Genomic DNA, 21,518 nt, shown 5'->3' on the forward strand with positions numbered 1-21,518 from the left:
TAAAATTACAGTGTAGAATATATATGATAATTGTTTTTGTCTACAACAAGTTATAACCATACTTATTAAGGAAGATCTTTGGTTTATAGGTGCAATTTTACTCATCTTACAGTCACTTCTAGTAAAAATAGACAAGAGAGGTCATTCCACTGACAGCCAGTGACAAATACTTGCTTACTCCCATCTTTCCATGCCTGGGCCCTAATGAGGAAGTACAGAAGGTCTGACAAGGTAGATGATATAATACGGACATTAAGAGATCAAAATAACCAAAGGATGACTAGATGTATGGACCTGAAAATCTAACAAGACAGGAAGGTGCCATAAACAAATGAACGTCACTCTTTCTGCTTTTTCCCTCTATTAATACTCCTGAATAAGACACGTGAGCTTCACCCCGATTTCCCAGTCTACATCCAGGGCTGGGCTCTGGGATCTCATGGAGAAAAAAATATAGGAGAAACTGTAGTAAAATTTCCAATCTTTACACCATGCAAAGCACTTCACCTTCTCCTCATCAATGTGGAGCAGGTTGTCATTTCTGAGAATATGCAATTCAACTAATAACACCAGCACCATAGTCAGAAGAACTATCTTGCATTACCAAGAGAGCCAATGTTTTTGATTAAACCAGTTAGGTTATTTACTGTTGAAATTTAAAAATAATATATAATAATATTGTATTTCTTAAATGACATTTATCTTTGAGATAAAAACCTATATATTTTGAACATACATACATACATATTGAAGTAATGTGCTATGTAAAAATATTCTGTGATAAGGTACAAATAAAAGAAAGTTGACTTCATGCTAGTGTTTGCTGAGGCTAACGGACGAAGATAAAATGGAGATTCACTCCATTATTAAATGTTTATAAACATTTTGTGTTTTCCAAATGAAACAGTCCTTTTAAAAGAAAGACAAATACAAAGAAAAGACACTTTAGATTCTAGTTCCCACTCTAATAACTGGCTGCTGGCCTCTGACAAGCCTCTAGGCTACAGATTACCAGCCTACAAAAGAAGGTAGGACTAAGCAAGCATTCCAGCTCTTGGCACTCTACGTTCCCACCAGTCCATAAGGCTGTACTGGGAATATACGGTGGAGACAAGCGGTGACTCATCTGCCTCTATGCAGCCAGGTAAGTCAAAAGCTGGCAAAGCATGCAGAAGAAACACCCTAGGCATGCTTCGAGGAATGGACTCCTCAACAGGATGGCAACAGGGACCACCTTTGGTTTTACAGTCAAAGTGAAGGATTTCTCCACAAAGGTTCAGGGCTATGATGAAAAGAAGCAAAATTATAAACTGGGTGAGAAGTTCAGCAATAGGTGGGAGCCATAGGGGCACCCTTTGTGGCAGAATATTTAGCACACACCATGTTTTGTGGATATTGTAATCTTCATGGCTATTAATCAACGGCCATTTCAAATACCAAAGGCAATGAGAAGTTAGCTTTGACCCTCATAGCTTACAACTCAGCACTCCTCCTCAATATAAGCCAATTTTATTAGCAGTTATTAACACATATTCCTATATAAGGGATTTCACTTTGTCAGAAATATATACTGGCCTTCATATCCACTATTTAAGGAAGGGAGAATGAAGTTCTTGAGTCCTAGTATACAGATGACATTATGGCTTAGTTCACAAGAACACCTTAATTAAATAGATCTGAAAAACAGTTGTTTTTAAATGACTAAATCTGTCTTTATCTTTTTCTGACCCTACCCAAACCAAGCAGTCTTCCAAAATTTCAATGAAGGCTAAATCCTTCAAACTTGTCTTTATGCTGTTAGTCTATGTCTTTTGCCTATTTGGAAACTGGATCATTCAGCCTGAGGCAGAACAGAGAAAGTAGCAGTATCTAAAATGTGTACTGGCTGTTTTTTTTTTAAAATTAGATTTGATATAGAAGTTGTGGTAAATAGGCTGAGCTAACCAATAAAACAAAAATATAATTAACTATCAAAAGCAAAATGCTATACCTGGTGCTTACTTAATAAAACAGACTAGAGCCCTGACATAAAGAACTTAATTTGTTACTGGCTCTGTATATATCCTCTAATCCCAGAATCCCCCAGGTAACTACTACATACATACATATGCATAAACAGATAGACACAACATATTCTCACCTATGTGTAGAGAAAGGAAGAGCACCATGGAGATGCTGACTTCCAGAATGTCTACCACACCCACTTCAGACCCCTCCTCCAGATACTTCTAGTCATCATCTTTCCTATTCACAAATGAGGTTCAATGGATTTCACGTTCTTTCTGGCTTTACATATAAGTTGGCAAATAGTATAAGTTCTGACAAATTTAGCCTACTACTCTGGGGAGCTTAAAACCTCATTTCAGGATTTAACTTTTTAGGTCTATGTTTTGCAAAGGATATGAATAAAACTAACCCATTCCACTTTTAGAGCCCCCCACTCAGTGTCAGCCACACGGTCAATTATCTGTGTTGAATGAAACACACTGTAAGAAACACGCAAGTCCTGCTTTTCAGAATGCTCAACAGTAAATTTTCGTTTTCCTATGACTAAAGAACGATTCTTACGTCGAGCACTGATCCAGAAAGATCAGCTCGTTCAAGATTAGCACAGCAGAGATTTGCGTGTGCGAGGTTGCAGCGGCTTAAATTGGCCATTTTGAAGTTTATGTATCGAAGGTCCAAACGGGAAAGATCAGCACCACTGAAGTTTAGGCCCTGGAATGAAAAAGCAGACTGTCATGATGTTGGAACTGTCTGTGTGAACTGAATTTAATTACTGTAACTAAGCACTGAAATTTTCAGAAGCCATTGGCTGTCACTTGGAGTTTATTATCAGCATAAGCAAATGGAACTGAGCGTACATGACATCTGTGGCTTTTATGGGTTCTCATAAAAGAAGTTTTCTCTCCACATATTAGGACAGAGCTGGCTACACTACATTGAAAGGTGGACATCCTAAAGAGGGACCACAGTCTGTCACATACCTGCTGATAGCCATTATTGTGATAAACTGGATGACAATCATTTTACTAATTCTAAAATCCAATCTTCTTATTTAAGGGGGAAAAGATGCATACTGTAGTATCTTCAAAATCTGTAATGCTGTAAGACACCAAGTTTCTGCCACTGACCAGTCACACACACAGTAACTGTGCACATAAACTTAAAAAACGGCTGCAATTTCCATGTTACTCAAGAACTACACAGAGCACAATCAGATAGTAAAAAAGGCTGTTCCATCTCCTCTGCACTAGCCACTTTAAAATTAAATCAAAGACTGCATCTTGCATAAAAAAAAACAAAAAAACAAAAAACAAAAAGACACTCAGGACCATGGAACTGCTCTTAGATTTTCAGATATGAATAGGCCATGTAGTGAACGGTCTGCTTCAGGCACCTGGCAGCGCAGCTCTGACTTGGTTGGAGTGGCCAGCAGAAATCGAACAAATTCCTTTCGGGATATTGGTGAATGATCCTCTGGTGGTTGGGAATTCTTGAAAAAGATATTAAAAAAAAAAAATCAATGGGGGTCATAGGGTCATTTAGGACAAGTGTAATTCTGATCAAGATTTAAAAATGTCTTACCTTTATGGCCACTTCTAGGTGTTCAATCAGTGAGTCAATACCAAAAAACCTGGCTTCTTCTAGTACACCTATCAAAATACAAAACAGTGACTTTCACACAGAACAATTCATTTTGATATTTACATGACATTTTTCTGTTGAGCTCTCACAACAGTGTAGAGATTCCACAGCAGGCTTATTTGCTTCTTTATGTATATGTGTGCTAGTGTGTACACGTGGGTGAAAAGCAAAGGACAGCCTGAAGCGTCCTCCCTCAGGTGCTGACCACCTTCTGTTTGAGGGAACACCTCTCATTTCCTGGAACTTCACCAGGCAGGCTGGGATAGCTCTGCAGTGAGCTTCCAAAGATCCTCCCTTCTGTCTCAGCTCTCCCTGGGATTACAAGCTCAGGCCGCCATGCCCAACTTCTTGAGTGGCCCTTAACCCACTCCAGTTAATCACACTCGGGTCCTGACACTTACAAGGCTAACACTTACTGGCTGAGCTGTCTCCCTAGTTAAAGAGTAGAAGCTTGGTCTATTAATAGCAACAAGTAGTTGTGGTTCAGAATGCTCCTACAGAATGTTGAAAAAGATTTTGAAAGCAGGTTTTTCTGAGGCAGATTTAGATATAATCTCATCACTTGGGATACAGAGGCAGGAGGATCCAAGGTTAGGGGATCGTCTGGGACACAGAGTTTTCCAGTCAGTCTGGGTTACACAGTGAGACTCTGAGGGAAAAAAACAACACGTATTTCCACAAAAGAAAAAATAGAAAACTAATAAATTAAAACAAAAGCTTGTAATATTTCTAGATTCTTTTGGTAGTTAAGTAGGCCATTAGCAAAAAAATCTTAACACTATATACTCCTAATATCAATTTAGTGATTTTATTGTGAGTCAAATTAAAAACAGTTTATTTAATCTTAACAATTCATCTACTTTATTAATGGAGTGAATAATCTGATTAGGTTTGCTATGAATATCTTAATGAGTCAGAAAATGATAAAAATGAGTAACAGTTTAAGTCAAATTCACAAAATAACTCAAAAATGTAATTCAGTCCCTTACATTTCTTCTTTCTAAATGGTAAAGGGGATTTTATGTATCACACACTTTGCTAGGCATGGTTACATAGGCACATATCTGCATGCACTTTAGAAGACTCTTCTCCCTGGAGTACAGGTTAGCTCTATGTTCAAATGTGGACTGTTGCTGTTGGCTAAACTCACTCAGAAATTACAAAAGCCAACAGACACAATCCTCCCTTCAGTTCTAAAACAGTAAGAACGGCCAAGCAGTTATATGGGAGGAAGAATCTCTTCTGGGAAAGCCAATCTCCACTTCCAGTCATACAACTGAGGAGCAAAGCTCACACACACACAAGCAACCTGGCATGTGTCCCCTGTCCAGCCTCAGGTGCACACTCATGGAGTCACATGGTCCCTGTCCAGCCTCACACTCACTCATGGGGTCACGTGTCCCCTGCCCAGCCTTAGGTACACATTCAAGGAGTCATGTGTTCCCTGTCCAGCCTTAGGCAGACACCCATGGAGTCATGTGTTCCCCATCCAGCCTTAGGCAGACACTTATGGGGTCATGTGTTTCCTGCCCAGCCTCAGGTGCACAATGATGGGGTCACATGTTCCCTGCCCAGTTTCAGGGCTCCTTCTCTGCATCCCTCCCAAGAGGCAGTGCAAGTATCAATCTTTATAAAAACCTAGAATAAAGAGGCTCTCTTGGGCCTCACTCTCAGTTCACCAAGACCTTCTGCATGAGCCAGTCCCTCTTGGGGAATGTGGTATGGCTTCCTTTCTAATTAGGTTTAGAATTAAAACCTCCAGAAACACACAAAAACCCCACACTCAGACAACTGAAAGGATGTCCAGTCTATTTTTCACTCGCACCAGTAACACCTGGACTGGAACTCTAGCTCCACTTCAGTCTCAGCAAGATTACTGTAGATTATTTTCAAAGTATTAGATGACTTGGGGGAACCTGGGAGCAAAATAAAAATGTTTGGGTGGAAACTATACTTATTAAAAATGATGTATAAGATGTATCCAGGAGCGTTCTTCACTCACAGACATGAACAATGGTATCAGAGAAAGTGGCGTGACTGGTGTGACAACTACTGACCATGAGGATCTAAGCTTTTGAAACTAGTTTGTAGGGAGAAACTGAATATTTGAAAAAGCAGGGTAGAAAACACTAAAACTTCTGTAAATGGAGTCTAATAAGCAATATTGTTGGAAACTCAAAAGACCAGACCAGTAGGAATGTAGACAGTGAAACCTGGTTCACGAGACTTAGCACTCTACTGGGATTAGAATATAAGTCATTCATATTATGTTCCGGCAAAGAATTTCTATATTCTGTCTGTGACCCAGGCATTTGAGTGAGGCTGTTTAAAAATAATGGACTAATTAGCCTGGTGGAGGGAATTTCAGGACAGTAAAGTATCCAGTCTTCATCCCTGGCAGCTGGCTACTCAGCCTGGCTTCCACTGAGAACTGGAAGCATAAAACAGAAAAGGGAAACTTGAAAGACAAGTATTTTGGCCAGAAAAAGAATGCATATAACTTTGTAGATGAGGAGGGCAGCTTGATAAAGAGATTAGCACCATCTCAAAGAGATCAGTACTTTGATAGTGGACATCTCAGAACTGACTTACCCACCACAGGATCAAGGACATGAAGGTCTGACTTCATTTGAAAAACTTTGCTTTGAGGAGACAGTACAGTTAGCAAAGTGTTTTTCAGGTCCAGCTGTGCAGGCACTCAGTACCCACTCCACGCCGTTAGTCTAGGGCAGCGTTCTCAACCTTCCTAAGGCTTCAACCATTTAATACAGTTTCTCATGTTGTGCTGACCACCCCCCAACCATAAAATTATTTTCGTTGTTACTTCATAACTATAATTTTGCTACTGTTATGAATCATAATGTAAATACCTGATATATAGATGGTCTTAGGCAACCCCTATGAAAGGATCCCTTGACCCCCTAAGGGGGTTGTGACCCACAGGTTGAGAACCACTGGTCTAAGGGGCCCCAGCTAATATTTGAAGCAGCAGCAGCAGACATAACTATTTCTGCATGAATATAAAATGCACAGATTCTAGGGTCTGAGGTTTCTGTCCAGATTTCAAAAGCAGGCAGTTAGAGGTACCAGGAACACGGAACTGTCTGCCAAGGAAAGCTGCCAGAGGTGAGCAAAGCCAGCCCAGGAAGAGAGGCCATGGGCAAAACAAAGGGCCAGGTACAGTAGAGGGCACTTAAACCTTTGGGAGTTCACAGTATATGCCCTAGATGCTGCCAGACACGGAGCTAAAGGATTTAATGTCTGCCTTGCTCAGTTGGTCCTGCGTTTAAATGAGAAATGTTTATGGGAGACGACCCATAGGCTCAAGAATTTGAACAAGTGGTCCCCAGCTGGTGGTGCTGGTTGGAGAGACTGGAGCCTTTAGAAGATGGAGCCTTGCTGGGGGAAGGCTTTGAGAGCGTATAGGCTGGCCTCCTTTCCTGTGAGCTCTCTGCTTCAGGTTTGTGGTTGAAGATCTCAGCTTCCTGTTCCAGCTGCCTGCTGCCATGTCTTCCTGCCATGAGCCATGATGGACTCTCCCTCTGGAACTATAAACCCAAATCAACTTTTGCTTCCTTCTCTGAACTGCCTCAGTCACTATCACAACGACAGGAGAGTAACCAATTCCTCTTTTTTATGCTTTAATTCTTCTCTTTGAACATAGGGCTGTTTATTCTGTGCCATTATATCTTGAAAGGATGCAATTTTAGTTCTGATTTTTCAGGGGCTTACAACTAAGAGATTGCTTTGAGACTCAGTAGGGACCCCAGAGTTGAGCTTCTGAACAATGTTGCAACTGATAAGACTATGGGAAGTTGGACAATGAATTTCACATTATGAGATAGCAATAAGTGTTTGGGGACCCAGGGCAGAATGTTATGGCTTAAATATGGAGTGAATTGGTCTGCTGTTGGTGTTAGCATTTGGGGAGGTTCTGAAAACCTAGAAAATGGGGTATAGCTTGAAAGGAGACCTGGTCTGCAGCCCTCCTCACCCTCTACTTCCTGTCTGCCATGAGACTTAAGAACGTCTTGTAGCATATGCCCCTGCTGTCACTGTGTTCTCCCAAACCACATGGAACTGAGCACTCCAGACCTAACCCTGGGAGACTGGGAGCCTCATTTACTAGTCATCTCTGTTGTGGTTGTGTTCAAAGACTAGACAGAGCAACCTAAGGGGAGGAGAGACTTACTTGGACTCAATGTTTTCTAGGATACAATCCGTCATGTAGAGAGCGCAAGGCAGCTTACAGGACTGGAGCAGCCGGGTCCATGTGCAGTGTGACTTGGTTATATCTCAGTAGCAGACAGGAAAGAGCTGAGTAGAACTTTCACATGCAAGCCCTAATGGCCTGCCTAAGTTCACTAGCTAGACTATGCATCCCTAAGATTCCACAGCCTCCTAAATCAGCACCACCAACCACATAGGCACCAAGTGTTTGAACACAAGCCTGTAGGGGACACCTCACACTCAACCCATAACACATTGTCTCCAGATATTTAGCCACAGGTATGCAGAAATAACCATACAGATGAGCAATCATATGGCCCACAAACTGCCATGCTGCCCACAATACCAGAAGTACTGACACAAGCCAAATTTATTCATTTGGAGAGTGCTCTGGTTTGGAAGATGAATGTTCCCCAAAGATGCATAGGTAAAGGCCTGGCCCTTTGGTATTAGTATCCGTCAATGGTATAGACCCATAAAAGGGGCCTGATGGCAGGTCCTTAACTCACTGGAGCCATACCCTCAAAAGGGATTGTGGGACCCAAGTCTCTCTATTCAGAATCAAGATGTGACCGTTGTGTGCTCTATCATGCTAAGCCACCATCTGCTGCCCTCACCAGATGCTGGGCTTGTCAAGTCTACCTGAACTCAGCCTTGACCTCCAGAACTGTGAGTTAATAAATCTTCTCTTTATAACTTAGATACCTCATGCATTTTGTTTTAGTAATACAAAGCCAACTAATGCAGAAACCTGCAAGCTCTCAAATACATAATCACTACTGTCTCTAGAAATTCCAAGACTGCTAATTTCTATATGCATTACATAGAAATCATTGTGTTTCATGTGGATCATGATGAACCTCCATGAACCTTCATAAAAATCCTGTGGTGAAGGTAGGGATGAGAGAATCTTTTTTTTTTTTTTTTTTTTTTTGGTTTTTTGAGACAGGGTTTCTCTGTACAGCTTTGCTCCTTTCCTGGATCTCACTCTGAAGCCCAGGCTGGCCTTGAACTCAGAGATCCACCTGGCTCTGCCTCCCGAGTGCTAGGATTAAAGGCGTGTGCCACCGTCACCCAGCAGGATGAGAGAATCTTAATATGCATTTTTCAAAAGGGTCTCAAAGAAACTTGCCCCAAGTTAATTTTCTAACAAATTGCAAAACTGAAACATTACTATAGTTAAGATTCAAAAGCTTTGTCTTTCCTTTTGACCACAATACTCAATATAATAATAAGTCCCATTTAATTCACAGAACTAACACAACCCTATAAAAGCCCCTTGTGATAGAATTTAAGTTAACTTAGAATCCAAATAAAAAAGGTATGGGCTAGACATAGGAATACAAGCAAAGGCAACCAGTCAGAAAGACTGCCTATCTGTACTGACACCTACACTTCCACACTTACAGTACTCACACACATGTGAAAAACTTACCCAATAAGTTAATGCCATCGTTCACAATGAGCTGTCCATGACGCAAATAGTTCAAAATGGGTTCAAAGTACTCAGGACTTCGGTCAATTAAGAAAGCTCCTCTATGATCTTGCTTATTTCCCCAGACACCTGTGATACCATTTTAATGAAGAAATTCCCCCCATAAATAAAAATAGTCAGAATTTGTGGAAGGAAAAAAAAAATCACATTTTATGCCATCAAATCTTTACTCCTATAAAAATTATTTTACTCTACCCCATAGTTATGAAGTCAGCTCAGATAAAAAGGGCCACAAGAAAAGTGAGAACATGCTTACTCACCTTTGTCCTTGAACATGTGCGCCAGCATACTGTCGGGCTCTTTATTCACTAAAGTGCTCCTAAGAATTCAGGGAAAAAAATTGATTTCTCCATGTGTCTTTATAAACAAACATATTTAAGTCAAGAGTATACTTGAGTTCAGCTGTTCTCTCAAAGAGATGCATGCTACAACCTGGTAGGATACGCTGGGAGACAAAAATGTGCAGTAAGTTGCCAAAATCTCTTCTAACCTGGCAATTCCTTTGATTCAATGCAGCATTAGTATCTTTCCATTTAAATACTAGCAAGACATTTTATCACAATATTCTCATATCATCTGATGGATTTAAGTTGTTTCTAGAAATACTGCTAATTTCTATGTGCAATCCATATTTATTACTAAAAAGCAAATTTTAAAGCTGAATTGATGCTTTACTTATGCTTTCTCTCAAATGAAAGGATAACTTCATTTAATTTTTTTCTTAAAAAACTTTCTTAAAATAGTTTCACATCACATAATATTCTTAAGAAGCATTTGAAAATCTTGTAAGGAAATTGAAGAAAACAGTACATAGTCACTTCACTGTTGTGCCTTTTAAGACATACACACACACACACACACACACACACACACACACACACACCTACCTTGTTGTTGTAAAGTATCGCCCTCCTACATTTAATGTTAACCAGTCTGTGTGGGATCCTAGTAATCCTCCAGGTGGTTTAGAATCTGTCTGAGGATCTAAAGATGACATGTAAAAAAATAACAGAACTATTAAGATCAAAGATTCTGGAAAGACAATGAAGTAATTTCTCAAAGCAAAGCCCCATAAGAATCTATCAAAGTACCACAGCCACAACAATGCAACCAAAGAAAAAGCTTACTAAACTGCTTGACTAAGGGAAGAAATGTCCTTTGATGATGAAGAAGTATAGTCACCTAAGACCAGATTGTTTTGTTTTTCAAGACAGGGTTTCTCTGTGTTGCCCTGACTGTCCTAGAACTTAGTCTGTAGACCACACTGGCCTCGAACTCACAGAGCTGCCTGCCTCTGCCTCCCAATGCTGGGATTAAAGGCGTGCACCAACATGCCCAGCTAAGACCAGATTTTTTTGATGCCACACTTTATGTCAGTACAAATACCCCAAATAAGGAAAGTGTGGATCAACAATTTTTTCAAAGGCTTTATTGTAAAACTGATATAAATGTATATATTTAAAGTTTGTAATTTGATAAACTTTGAAGTGATTCAACATCTGATTTTCAAGTACAGAGCCATAAACTGTTACAGTGTGCAAGATGCTGGGGCAAACTGATCTCAAAGACTCTGAGAAGAATCTACTCGAGTTAAGTTTCAGACAGTCAAGCACTGGAGAGAATGATATAAGCACTGAAGGCAAGCATTAAGTATCCTTGGAGAAGGAAATGTCAATACAGCTTAGGAAGAAAAGACAGTATACAATGGATGTACCTTCTGACAATATGGAAATATAACCATTTTTAACAAAAAGAAGGCAAGAGGCTATACAAAAAAAAAGTTAAGCTGTTGGCAGATCCTATTGGTATTGAAAATTATGATTATTCCTCTGAAATTTTTACGTGGTTTTTGAGTGGGATGGAGTAGATGAACAATAACATGATATTGCAATTCCATCACTCTATGTTTTTGGAAATCAGGGTTACTGATATGGAAGAAAGGACACAAAGTCAAGACAGAAGAGGGTAAGTAAAAACCTTCTACTCCTGGATATATCCTGAAAGATTTAGTATGAACCCATGAGACATTTTAGATCATATTACATGACATAAACATACCATCTTATAATATATGATAAACTTTATAGCATATATTATATAGCATAACAATTAAATTTTATCTCTAGCTACTTATATACTCTAATCATCAAAAGGTCTTTTAACAATTACAAACCAGACTGCATCTTGAACATGACATCAAGTCAAAACCATAGTGTTTCAAGTCTGTGACAAAAAGAGGAAGATGAATACCTGCTACACTAGAGAATGAAGAAACCATAAAGACTAACAAGGGTAAGTTTAGAGACAAATAGGTTGTCATTAGCAGATGAGACACTTGGGGCAGCGATATATGCATAGAATAAAAACCTATCAAATATTCTTAAGTTTAAGAAGTCTCAGGAGGGGGGCGGTCCTGCAGACCCACAGCTGCAGAATCTCCAACACAGGACAACAACAGGATATCCAAGGGGAGTCCCAGTGAGGGCCCAGCATCAATAGTGTGGTAGAAACCAGAGGCCTCGAACCAGACCAATGACTCTTTGCAATGACCACTGGCAAGTAAAGATAACTGGACAAAGGGGCTTACTGTGTGACTCACTGTGTCACACTGCAGCTTCCATGACAACATTTTTCCTTTTCTCTTTTCTTGTTTTCTCTTAAGTTTTTATTTTGGTGAGGGGGTTGCAAGGGCAGAGGGTGATTTGAAGGGACGGGAAAATGAATGGGATTGAGATGCATGATGTGAAAGATACAAAGAATAAATAAAGTTAAAAAAAAGTCACAAGAATAAACAAAAATCCTAGTAGAATTTTTTTTTTTTTTTTACTTTTTTTTTCTGGCTTTAGGGGATTGAACTCAGGCCTCCATACATAGCAGACACTGGCTATATCACTGAACTAAACCCCAGTCTAACGATTTATTACTTGATGAGTGACTTTTTATTGCTAGTATGCAATGAATCAATCAAGTAACCACTTCCTGTCAGGCCAATGGATATAGGATGCTGGTGAAAAGATTTGCTCACAGTTTAAGATGGAGACAGAGAGGCTACATGTTTATTTTGTGGTTGTTTCTTTTGAGACAGGAATCTCATCACAATGTAGCCTCAGCTGGCCTTGAACTCACAGAGATGCACCTGCCTCTGCTTCCTAACTGCTGGATGGAAGGTAAGCCACCACCATGCCCAGCACAGTTATTTTTAATGTGGCTACTACCTAAAACAAAGCCTCTAGGAATCCCCTTTACTCATCAAATAAAATGACTGTGATGTAAAAACACTTAACCATACATTCATGGAAAAGCATTGTTAAAGAATATTTGTTTACTTATGTATTAGGTCTTTTCTTTTGAGATACTCAACTATATGAGCTTTCTTCCATATGAAAGGATAATGGCTGAAGCCAGGTCATGTTTTCATTGTTAAGATCTGATCAGCAGTAAAGGACTGTCAAACACTATGCAAGGAATACATCGTTACAAGTAAGGAATATACTAAGAGAAGTTCTAGTAACCACTATCAAAGACAATTTTTAAACAGCTGTTTCTAAAATCAAAATTACTTTATCATGTCATAGGTTACAAATGCACAAATCTAGAAAATCTTAAAAGCATGTAAAAGAAGAAATACATGTACTAGAATATAATTATAATTCAAATTCTAAATGTAATTTGACATAAACAGAGTGAAGAATAAAAAGAATGTGAAGATCTGAGTTTGATCATCATAATTTTTTCCATGTTAAGACACATAGCTTCTTGTAAGTACTTACTATCTCGTGTTTTTTTAGTGTGGCAAATAAAACTGGGATATATCCAAGTCACTTACCAATAAATGGTTCTCCTTCACACACAAACAACACATCATCATCCCTGGGAAAACCAAAAGTTAAAAAGCCACAATCAAAATCTAGAAGCACATGAATTAGCTGATGACTATCTGAACTATTCCTCAGAATTATACAGGGAAGAGGCTTTGTTACCAACCTAGCTATAAGAAAACTGTTTGCAATGCTCTGGTTAACCCTGACTATACTAAAATTGGAACACGATCGATTGTGGTGGTATTGTGTTCCCCAAAATATTATGCACCCTAAAAAACTATCTGGGGTCAGAAACAGAACAGCCACAATATTAAACTTAGAGGATAGGCAGTGGTAGCACAGGCCTTTAATCCTAGCATTCCAGAGGCAGAAATCCATGTGTTTAAGGATACAGCCAAGCATGATGACTCATGCTTTTAATCCCAGGGAGTGGTGGTAGAAAGCAGAAAGGTATATAATGTGTGAGGACCAGAAACTAGAATTACTTGGCTGGTTAAGCTTTTAGCTGGTTAAGCTTCAGGCTTTCGAGCAGCAGTTCAGCTGAGAGCCATTGGGATGAGGACACAGAAGCTTCCAGTCTGAGGAAACAAGACTAGCTGAGAAGTTGGCCAGGTGATGTTAGCTGTGGCTTGTTCTGTCTCTCTGATCTTCCAGAGTTCACCCCAATAACTGGCCTCAGGTTTGATTTTATTAATAAGACCATCTAAGATTCCTGCTACAATCGATCCTGTATATCAAAGTATTTTTGAATGGAAAAAGACAAAACTCACTATCAAATTTTGTGAATGTGGCCTTATATTAATTGAAGAATGTACTATTTTATGTTCAAAAGACATGACTGAAGTCAAGGCAATGTTTGTTTTTATTTTAATTCTTTACTCCTAAATAAATCACTTAAATGCTTTCTCAAATAATTAGCAGCTGAGTACTTTAGGAATTAAATAAACTGTCATATTAAATCCTGGAAAAATGAAACCCTAAGCAACTCTGTTATAAACACCTACTCATACTACACATCGACCTTGACTATGTTTAAATATTTCAGATCACCCACCCTCTTGGATTAGCTGTGTAGTCTCTTCCTTGACCCCCTTTACACCATTAGTATAACTCAATGACCAGGGACACTACTGTGAGCCAGAAAACACTGTGCAAGCCTTGTATATTTCTGTCACAGTCACATCCTTCTGTCTTACAGGGGTCATTTGATGGATCAACATAGAAATACATCGGGTCTTTCTTGGGAATAGAATTTATAAATGAAAATTAAGATGACATATAACATGCAATGATGTTGGCCAATTATCCATGGAAACTGAGATAAAGAAAAAAACTAAGAAATTTTAAGTTATTTAGATTCGCATTTCAATTTGTATTTTCTACTTGCTCACTTTGCCAGTTAATGTTTCTAGATTAGTATGGAAGTTTTTCCTCACAAACAAAGAGCAACCTCTAAATTATGACCTGGATAAAGCCCCTTCACATCTCAGGTGCTCAGTTTCCTTGTTTAAAATGAAGAGACTAGAACCAATTACTTTCAAAGGAAGTCTATTATACTGCCCTGGAATTCGTATGTAGATTCATCTTCACATACAGTATCATTTAAAGCATCATAGTCTTCACACCATCAATTAAAAAAACTCATGCTTTGCCAACCAAATGAGATAACTCAAGCAAAGCAATCCCATTGCTGGTGTGGTCTCTACCTAGAGTGTCTCCTTTATCAACCCGTGCTAAATGACTCCCCTTCCCCAAAGCTGTCTCCTCCTTTGTGGAGTGGAGCGAACCTGACACCTATTTCAAGTGATAATCTACCTGAGATACTAGAAAAACAAAAAGCAGCTTTAAAAAAGCAATACCACAGATGACCCCTAGTGTTACCCCCAGTTAGAATTTTAGTAGTCAGCATCAGTTCCTTGTGATGTTTATAATTTTTAAAAGTTAGTTTAACAATAAACAAATGCACCTAAGAGATTTTTAAAACTTTAAATTACTATGAAGAAGAAATTCTTAGTGCCATATATGAACAATGCAGACTATCAGTATACTAAGGGTTTTCTATCTGATCAACAGACCTTGAATCCAAGAGATTTAAATTTCAAACAGCTAATTCCAGACAACTGCCCGGCAAAACCCAGCTTTCTTAACAGCAATGAAACTATTGCATAAGTAAAACAGCATGAGAGTAAGAAGCCAACAGTACACTATTGACAGTTTAAAAAAGGGGAAGCTTACCTGATCAAAGCAATATCATCAATCAGTCCACCTTTCCCATTATATACACTGGTGGCTTTTATGCCGAGTTTACTGCTGGCCACTGAAAGCAAATCAGACAAAGTTCCATATACAGCAACCACCTGTGAACACAGCAGATTGATTTGAACAACATATACAATGAATGTCATCACTGACAACATTACAGACCATCACACTACATAGAGATTAAAACATCAAAAGATCATGGAGATTCTGAGCACTGCCTGTACATAGTTACTTTGTGCCTCCTCCTGTAGAAACTCAAAATGAGAGACTAAGAACCCCAACAAAGAGAGGGAGGAAAGACTGTAGAGTCAGAGGGAATGGAAGACACACGGCCCACCAAATCCACTAAGCAGGGTTCATACGGGCTCATAGAGACTCAAGTGGTAAGCATGGTGCCTCAAGGGTCTGCACCAGGTCCTCTGCACATATGTTATGGCTGTTAGCCTGGTGTTTTTGTGAGTCTCCTAACTGTGGGAGCAGGTGTCTCTGAGTCTTGCCTGCTCTTGGGATTCTCTTCCTCCTATTGGCTTGCCTTGTCCAGCCTCGATATGAGGGCTTTCGCCTTGTCTTACTGTATCTTGTTTTATCCTGTTTGGTTGTTGCCCGTTGGAGGCCTGCTCCTTTCTGAAGGGAGTTGATTTGGGAGAGGGGGAAGGTGGGAGAGAACAGGAAGGAGGGGAGGGAGGGGAAACTGGTTGGAATGTATTGTATGAGAGAAGAATCTGTTTTCGATGATGATGAAATTGTGGCCAACCAAAACTACTCTAGAATCTTACCGTTCAACACTAATTCTGAAGATAGACTGGGACTTAAATTTAGATTAGCATTTTCTATCTGTCAACTTGTGACAAACCCTATGCTTTGTTGATTTAACTGGTAACGAAAAAACGTGGTGTCTACCTCAGTTTTATGAGGAAATAAGTTGACGCCTCCAGCTTAGCAAAGTGCCTAAGCACCTTAAGTCCTTATTATGTTGTTCTTCTATTATTATTACTATTATTCATTTGATGGAATGGCCCGTTTTTAGGAATGTTTTTCTGCTGTTTAGTATATTATTCACTACATCAACTATCATAGAGAAAGTAACAACTCCTCATCTCATTAATTTTTCAAAAACTATACTTTTATGAAATCCAGTTTTTAGCATCTAGCATTCTGAATACAATACTGCTGGGTTGTATAATAAGCTGATGTGTCCTGCAATGCATCAGGCAGGGTCTAATACATAATGATGCATGCAGCTGCATTAGCAGGGGGCTAAGAACGGTCCATACATGCTCTGGTCAGCTCTAATTGGCTTCCCAGTGGCTGAGATAATCCCTAATGGCAGCATTGTCACCAGGGTCTCTGAACATTAGAAATAAAAACCACAACTGCAATGCAGAAGGACAAAAACAACCACAGCATGCAAAATGGCTAGGAGAGGAAGAGCACCTCCTCCCCGGAGCTGCAAGCCTCATCCTCAGCCTTACAGAGCTAGGATTCTGCATGGTTTTCTTTTGCCTGGCATCCCCTCCTTGCCCTGACGTCAATGTTCTCTCCATAGTTCTTTCATTTCTGTTGGCATACTATAAAATGAATACAAGACAGAACACGTCTACTTAAAGTAAGCTCCTAACTTAAATGTGTGACATTAAGATTTTATGTGACTTATTTTTCCAAATCAATCAAATTAAACTGCTGTCCACTTCCATCTGATTGAATTGGGTTTTCCTTTGCCCTGGTTGTTTTCTAATGAATAGAAGGCCACTCACCACACTCCAGCGCCATACTGACAACATGAGGATATTTAAATTTTAATTCAGTAAGCATAATTAAAAGTTTTTTAAATAAGATTTATTTATTTTATTTATGGATGCTTTGTCTGCATGTACATCTATCTGTACAGTAGAAGAGGTCATCTGCTCCCATGAGACTAGTTATAGATGATTGTGAGCTACTGTGGCTGCTGGGAATTGAACTCAGGGCCTCTGAAAGAACAGCTAGTGCTCTTAACCACTGAGCCATCTATCTCTCCAGCCCTGCTTAATTAAAAGTTTTAAAAAGGCAGTTCATTAGCTGGACTACTCGTATGTCCAACACTCAGCTGCCCCACAAGCTCATGCTCCCATATTCAACCGCACAGATGTAAACTTTCTACAATCACAGTTCTACTGGACACTGCTGTTCTAAGCAGCAGGGTAAAAGCAAACAATGCTGAAACACCTATTTTACCAGAAAACACCAACCTGTAGTAACTACGTGAAAGGTGGGTCACAGCCAGCTCTGGTGGTTTGGATGAAAGTAGCCCTCTAGTCTCATATGCTTGCATGCTTAGTTTCCAGTCAGTGGAACTGTAGGAGAGGGACTGGGAGCTGTGACCTTGTTGGAGAAGGTGAGTCACCAGGGGTGGCCTTTGAGATTTTGAAAGTCATGCCATTCGTAGTGTGCTTCTCTCTGTCTCTTGAGTGCATCTCAAGATGTAAGCTCTGAGCTACTGCCCTAGCACTATGCCTGCCTGCCTGCCTGCTGCCATGTTCTCTGCCATGAAGGTCATAAACTCTAACCCTCTAGAACTGTAAGCCCCAAATAAATATCTTCCTTTATAAGTTACCTTGGTCATAGTGGCTAATCACAGCAATAAAAAAGTAATCAAGATAACAAGTTCCCTGTTTTCAACTTCCCATGAAGTCAACTTTGAACATACGACAGATAAACCCCCACAAACTGACTGGTAAAGCCTATTCACAAGATGCTCAAAACCTGATTGGTACTTTTATGTTGGCTGGAAAACTAAGGAATCAAGGTATAAATTGAGTTCAACTTTTGAGTATCAACATATGAACACAGCAGCAACATAATTTATTATTTCATCAATTATTTTCTCTTTCTTCTTCCTTTTTCTTCCCTTTCTTTTTGTTTGTCTGAAACAGGTTCTCATTCTGTAATTCAGGGTGGCTTGAAATTTACTAGGTAGCCCAGGCAGGCTTCAAACTCAGATCAATCTTTCTAGATGCTACACCAATTATTTTCTAACCTTCTACGAAACTTCTCTAGATTAAAAAATAAAATAAGTGTCACCCTAATCTTTGAAATTAAGAAAATGAGTTCTGCATTTGAAATGGAAGACTCTACTAGGCTAAATATTACATTACTTGCTTCATGGTAAGTCCCAAATATTTCTTGAATATTGAGTGAAATGTCATTGTTTTCAGGGTTTTAAACTAGGTCACACCTTTTCTGTGTACATCAAGCTACCTGATAGCTGAGGAAGTGACTGCTGTAACTCTATGAGAATGGCTAATTTTAATTTGCCTTTAAACACCATTTTCAAATTGTAACCTGATGTTTAAGTTTTATTAATTAAACCTGGATATGCCTTTAAAATATGTCTAATATTCTCACATTTTATATAACAATACTATTAATACAAAATGGTTAAATTATGCATACTGATTTATCTAACCAAAGCACCAATAATAATTTAAACCTGAAATGGAGAACTCACTTCACTCTACCTTCAATTTTAATAGAGTTCAAAAGTGAAAATGATTTTACTCCTAAAATAAAATGGTCTAACTACTCTTGAAGTCAAGGACACTATTAAAAATTGAAAATTCTAGCTCGATGGTGGTGAGGCACACTTCTGATCCTAGCACTCAGGAGGCAGAGACAGGCTGATCTCTGTGAGTTCGAGGCCAGCCTGGTCTACAGAGTGAGTTCCAGGACAGTCAGGGCTACACAGAGAAACCCTGTCTCAAAAGAAAAAATGAAAATTATGACAATATTAAATGGTGGAAAGAATGCAATCAGTAGGAAGATAAGTACTGCTGGTGGGAATATAAGTACCCACAATAACTTCAAAAAAACAATCTGCAATTACCTTCTAAAACTGAACACTTGGTGGGAGGTGGGGAAATAAGGGGGTGGAGGAAGGCTTAACCGAAATCAAGAGTTTGTGAAATAGCTGTATGGAAAGCTATGATCTTGCAACTCAAGTAGAAAGTATTATCAGAGAGGACAGTACACAGGCCACATGAAAGAAGGGGAAGTGGAGGACTCTGGTTCAAGGTTTATTGGGGACAGGAAGGTAGACAGGGCGGAGAAGGGAACAGGACTGTGTTCACCAAAACTCAAGATTATGAAGAGGCCTTATTAAAAAACTCGTGTGTGTGTGTGTGTGTGTGTGTGTGTGTGTGTATGAGAGAGAGAGAGAGAGAGAGAGAGAGAGAGAGAGAGAGAGAGAGAGAGAGAGAGAGAGAGATAGGTATCCTGCATGGGTGGACAATGCTGCTCCAGAACACATGGGTCATTAAATAGAAATCTCAGTGCCAGGTCATGGTATGCCTACCTCCTAGGTATCTGGGCCTCAGGGTGGCAGGCTATTGCCATCACTCTTGGCTATCCGCCATAATTAGATGGTAAAACTCTACTGCTGAAGACAGCACTCATTTTAGATACAGAACATAGGAGAAATCAACCTTGACTGACAGAGAAACACTCTCCCTACTGTCTAGCTACAAAGTACCAAAAGGTGCTATACAGGATACTGGAGGAAAAAAGACACCAACAGTCTTAATTCAGTGCCTGATCCTATAATACAGCCTTGCCTGGTAGGATGTCCCCTGATGTAATAGTGGTGTGACAGTTACAAGGGATAACCAACCACTTTCTGATTGGATATGAGGCTTGCTCTAGAGGAGGGATTTCATGCCTGGTACTATAAATCTGGTCAAAAGCTCACAGGCCTTAGAGAGGAACCTACTGCTGTTATGTTAAATTTTCAGGCTGTCAAACTGAGTTATAAATATTTATGTTTATACTCATAGATTAATGTTGCTCAACTTTGGTCAAGGAAGCTTCTTTTTTGCAGTAGGTAACAGTTAATAGAGAGACTCAAAGTGCGAAGTATAAGTGACTGTGAGTACTCAGTTGTGGGTGAATCATCTAAATTCCCCCCCCCCACCTCCACCCACATCTTAGGAAGCATCTAGGAAGAGTGGGAAGAGAGAATGTAAGAGCTAGCAAATGAGGAGGAGCGCTGAGAAATGCTTGACTTCTGGACATAACTGTTGCACACATCAACTCACAGTAGCTATAGTTACCTGCAAAAGACCTGTACCATCATATCAAGCCAGTCAAAATTTCAACATGAATGGGGTGAGGCCTTGGTGGAGCAGCTAGTGGCAGTTGAGGCTGCTGAGGGAGGTGGAGTCACTTTACTTTGAGGACATGGTTAGGGGTAGGTTGTCCATAGTTAAGTGGATGGTCCCATAACCACGTGCATATGAGCAGCATTTACTGGACTCAGGGGGCTACTTTTTAAAATATATATCTGGAGGAGGGTTGTAATGTGAGTGCAGGTGTCTGTGGAAACCAGGGGCATTTGATGCCCTGGAGCTGAAGTGATAAGGCTGTTGTGAGCTACCTGATGTGGGTGCTGGGATTCAAACTCTAGTCCTCTACAGGCAGTAAGTACTCTTAACTCCTGAGCCATCTCTCTAGAGATGGGGAAGGAAAGGGTGAAGGGGGAGGAGGAGAGGTGGTTCTCAAATTACGGCCCCCAACCTGAGAACTGTGATAGAATGCTATATGGCAGCCTCACTCAGACCTGGGGGGCTGGAGGCCAGCACTGTTTTTAAGTCTCCGCAGTGGTCCTGTGCCTAAAGCACTCTAGGAGTGTTCTTTATACTACAGGACACACACAGCAGTACAGGTGATAAAAGTCTGCTGACGGGAGAATGGATAACCATGCTACTATTTTACATACGGACTTCACGAAAGCATTGAAAGGCAGACACTGCCACTAATTGATAGAAATAGGAAATGAAAAAGTCAAGTTTGGAAAGACTAGGAAAGCAGCAAAGAGAAACAAAATTAATGTCTTGTAGGATTTTCCTTTCATTTTGGTGTATATCAATATTTTATACATAGTCTGTATACATCAAATATATTAAGAAACAAACAAGCTCGCCAGGCAGCGGTGGTGCACGCCTTTAATCCCAGCACTCAGGAGGCAGAGCCAGGCAGATCCCTGTGAGTTCGAGGCAAACCTGGTCTACAGAGTGAGTTCCAGGAAAGGA

The 21,518-nt window shown here is 39.8% G+C and overlaps 1 protein-coding gene across 3 annotated transcripts in view; it reads right to left on the reverse strand.

Moving 5' to 3' along the window:
* The window catches only part of Kctd9 (potassium channel tetramerization domain containing 9), a 31,357-nt gene that overhangs the window by 5,625 nt on the left and 4,214 nt on the right, over positions 1-21,518 (reverse strand). Inside the window, exons 2-9 of one of the 3 annotated variants that reach the window (XM_028883193.2) lie at positions 15,430-15,551; positions 13,200-13,243; positions 10,261-10,357; positions 9,634-9,692; positions 9,314-9,442; positions 3,589-3,656; positions 3,401-3,496; positions 2,569-2,718 (exon numbers count right to left, since the gene is read on the reverse strand). In XM_028883193.2, coding sequence (XP_028739026.1) covers positions 2,569-2,718; positions 3,401-3,496; positions 3,589-3,656; positions 9,314-9,442; positions 9,634-9,692; positions 10,261-10,357; positions 13,200-13,243; positions 15,430-15,551 — 765 coding nt within the window. Of the gene's footprint in view, positions 1-2,568; positions 2,719-3,400; positions 3,497-3,588; positions 3,657-9,313; positions 9,443-9,633; positions 9,819-10,260; positions 10,358-13,199; positions 13,244-15,429; positions 15,552-21,518 lie in introns of those variants that run through there. The other 2 variants (XM_028883195.2, XM_037208439.1) reach the window with 2 other exon arrangements.

This window comes from Peromyscus leucopus, chromosome 9 (genome assembly GCF_004664715.2).
Source record: "Peromyscus leucopus breed LL Stock chromosome 9, UCI_PerLeu_2.1, whole genome shotgun sequence".
NCBI classification, from domain to species: domain Eukaryota; kingdom Metazoa; phylum Chordata; class Mammalia; order Rodentia; family Cricetidae; genus Peromyscus; species Peromyscus leucopus.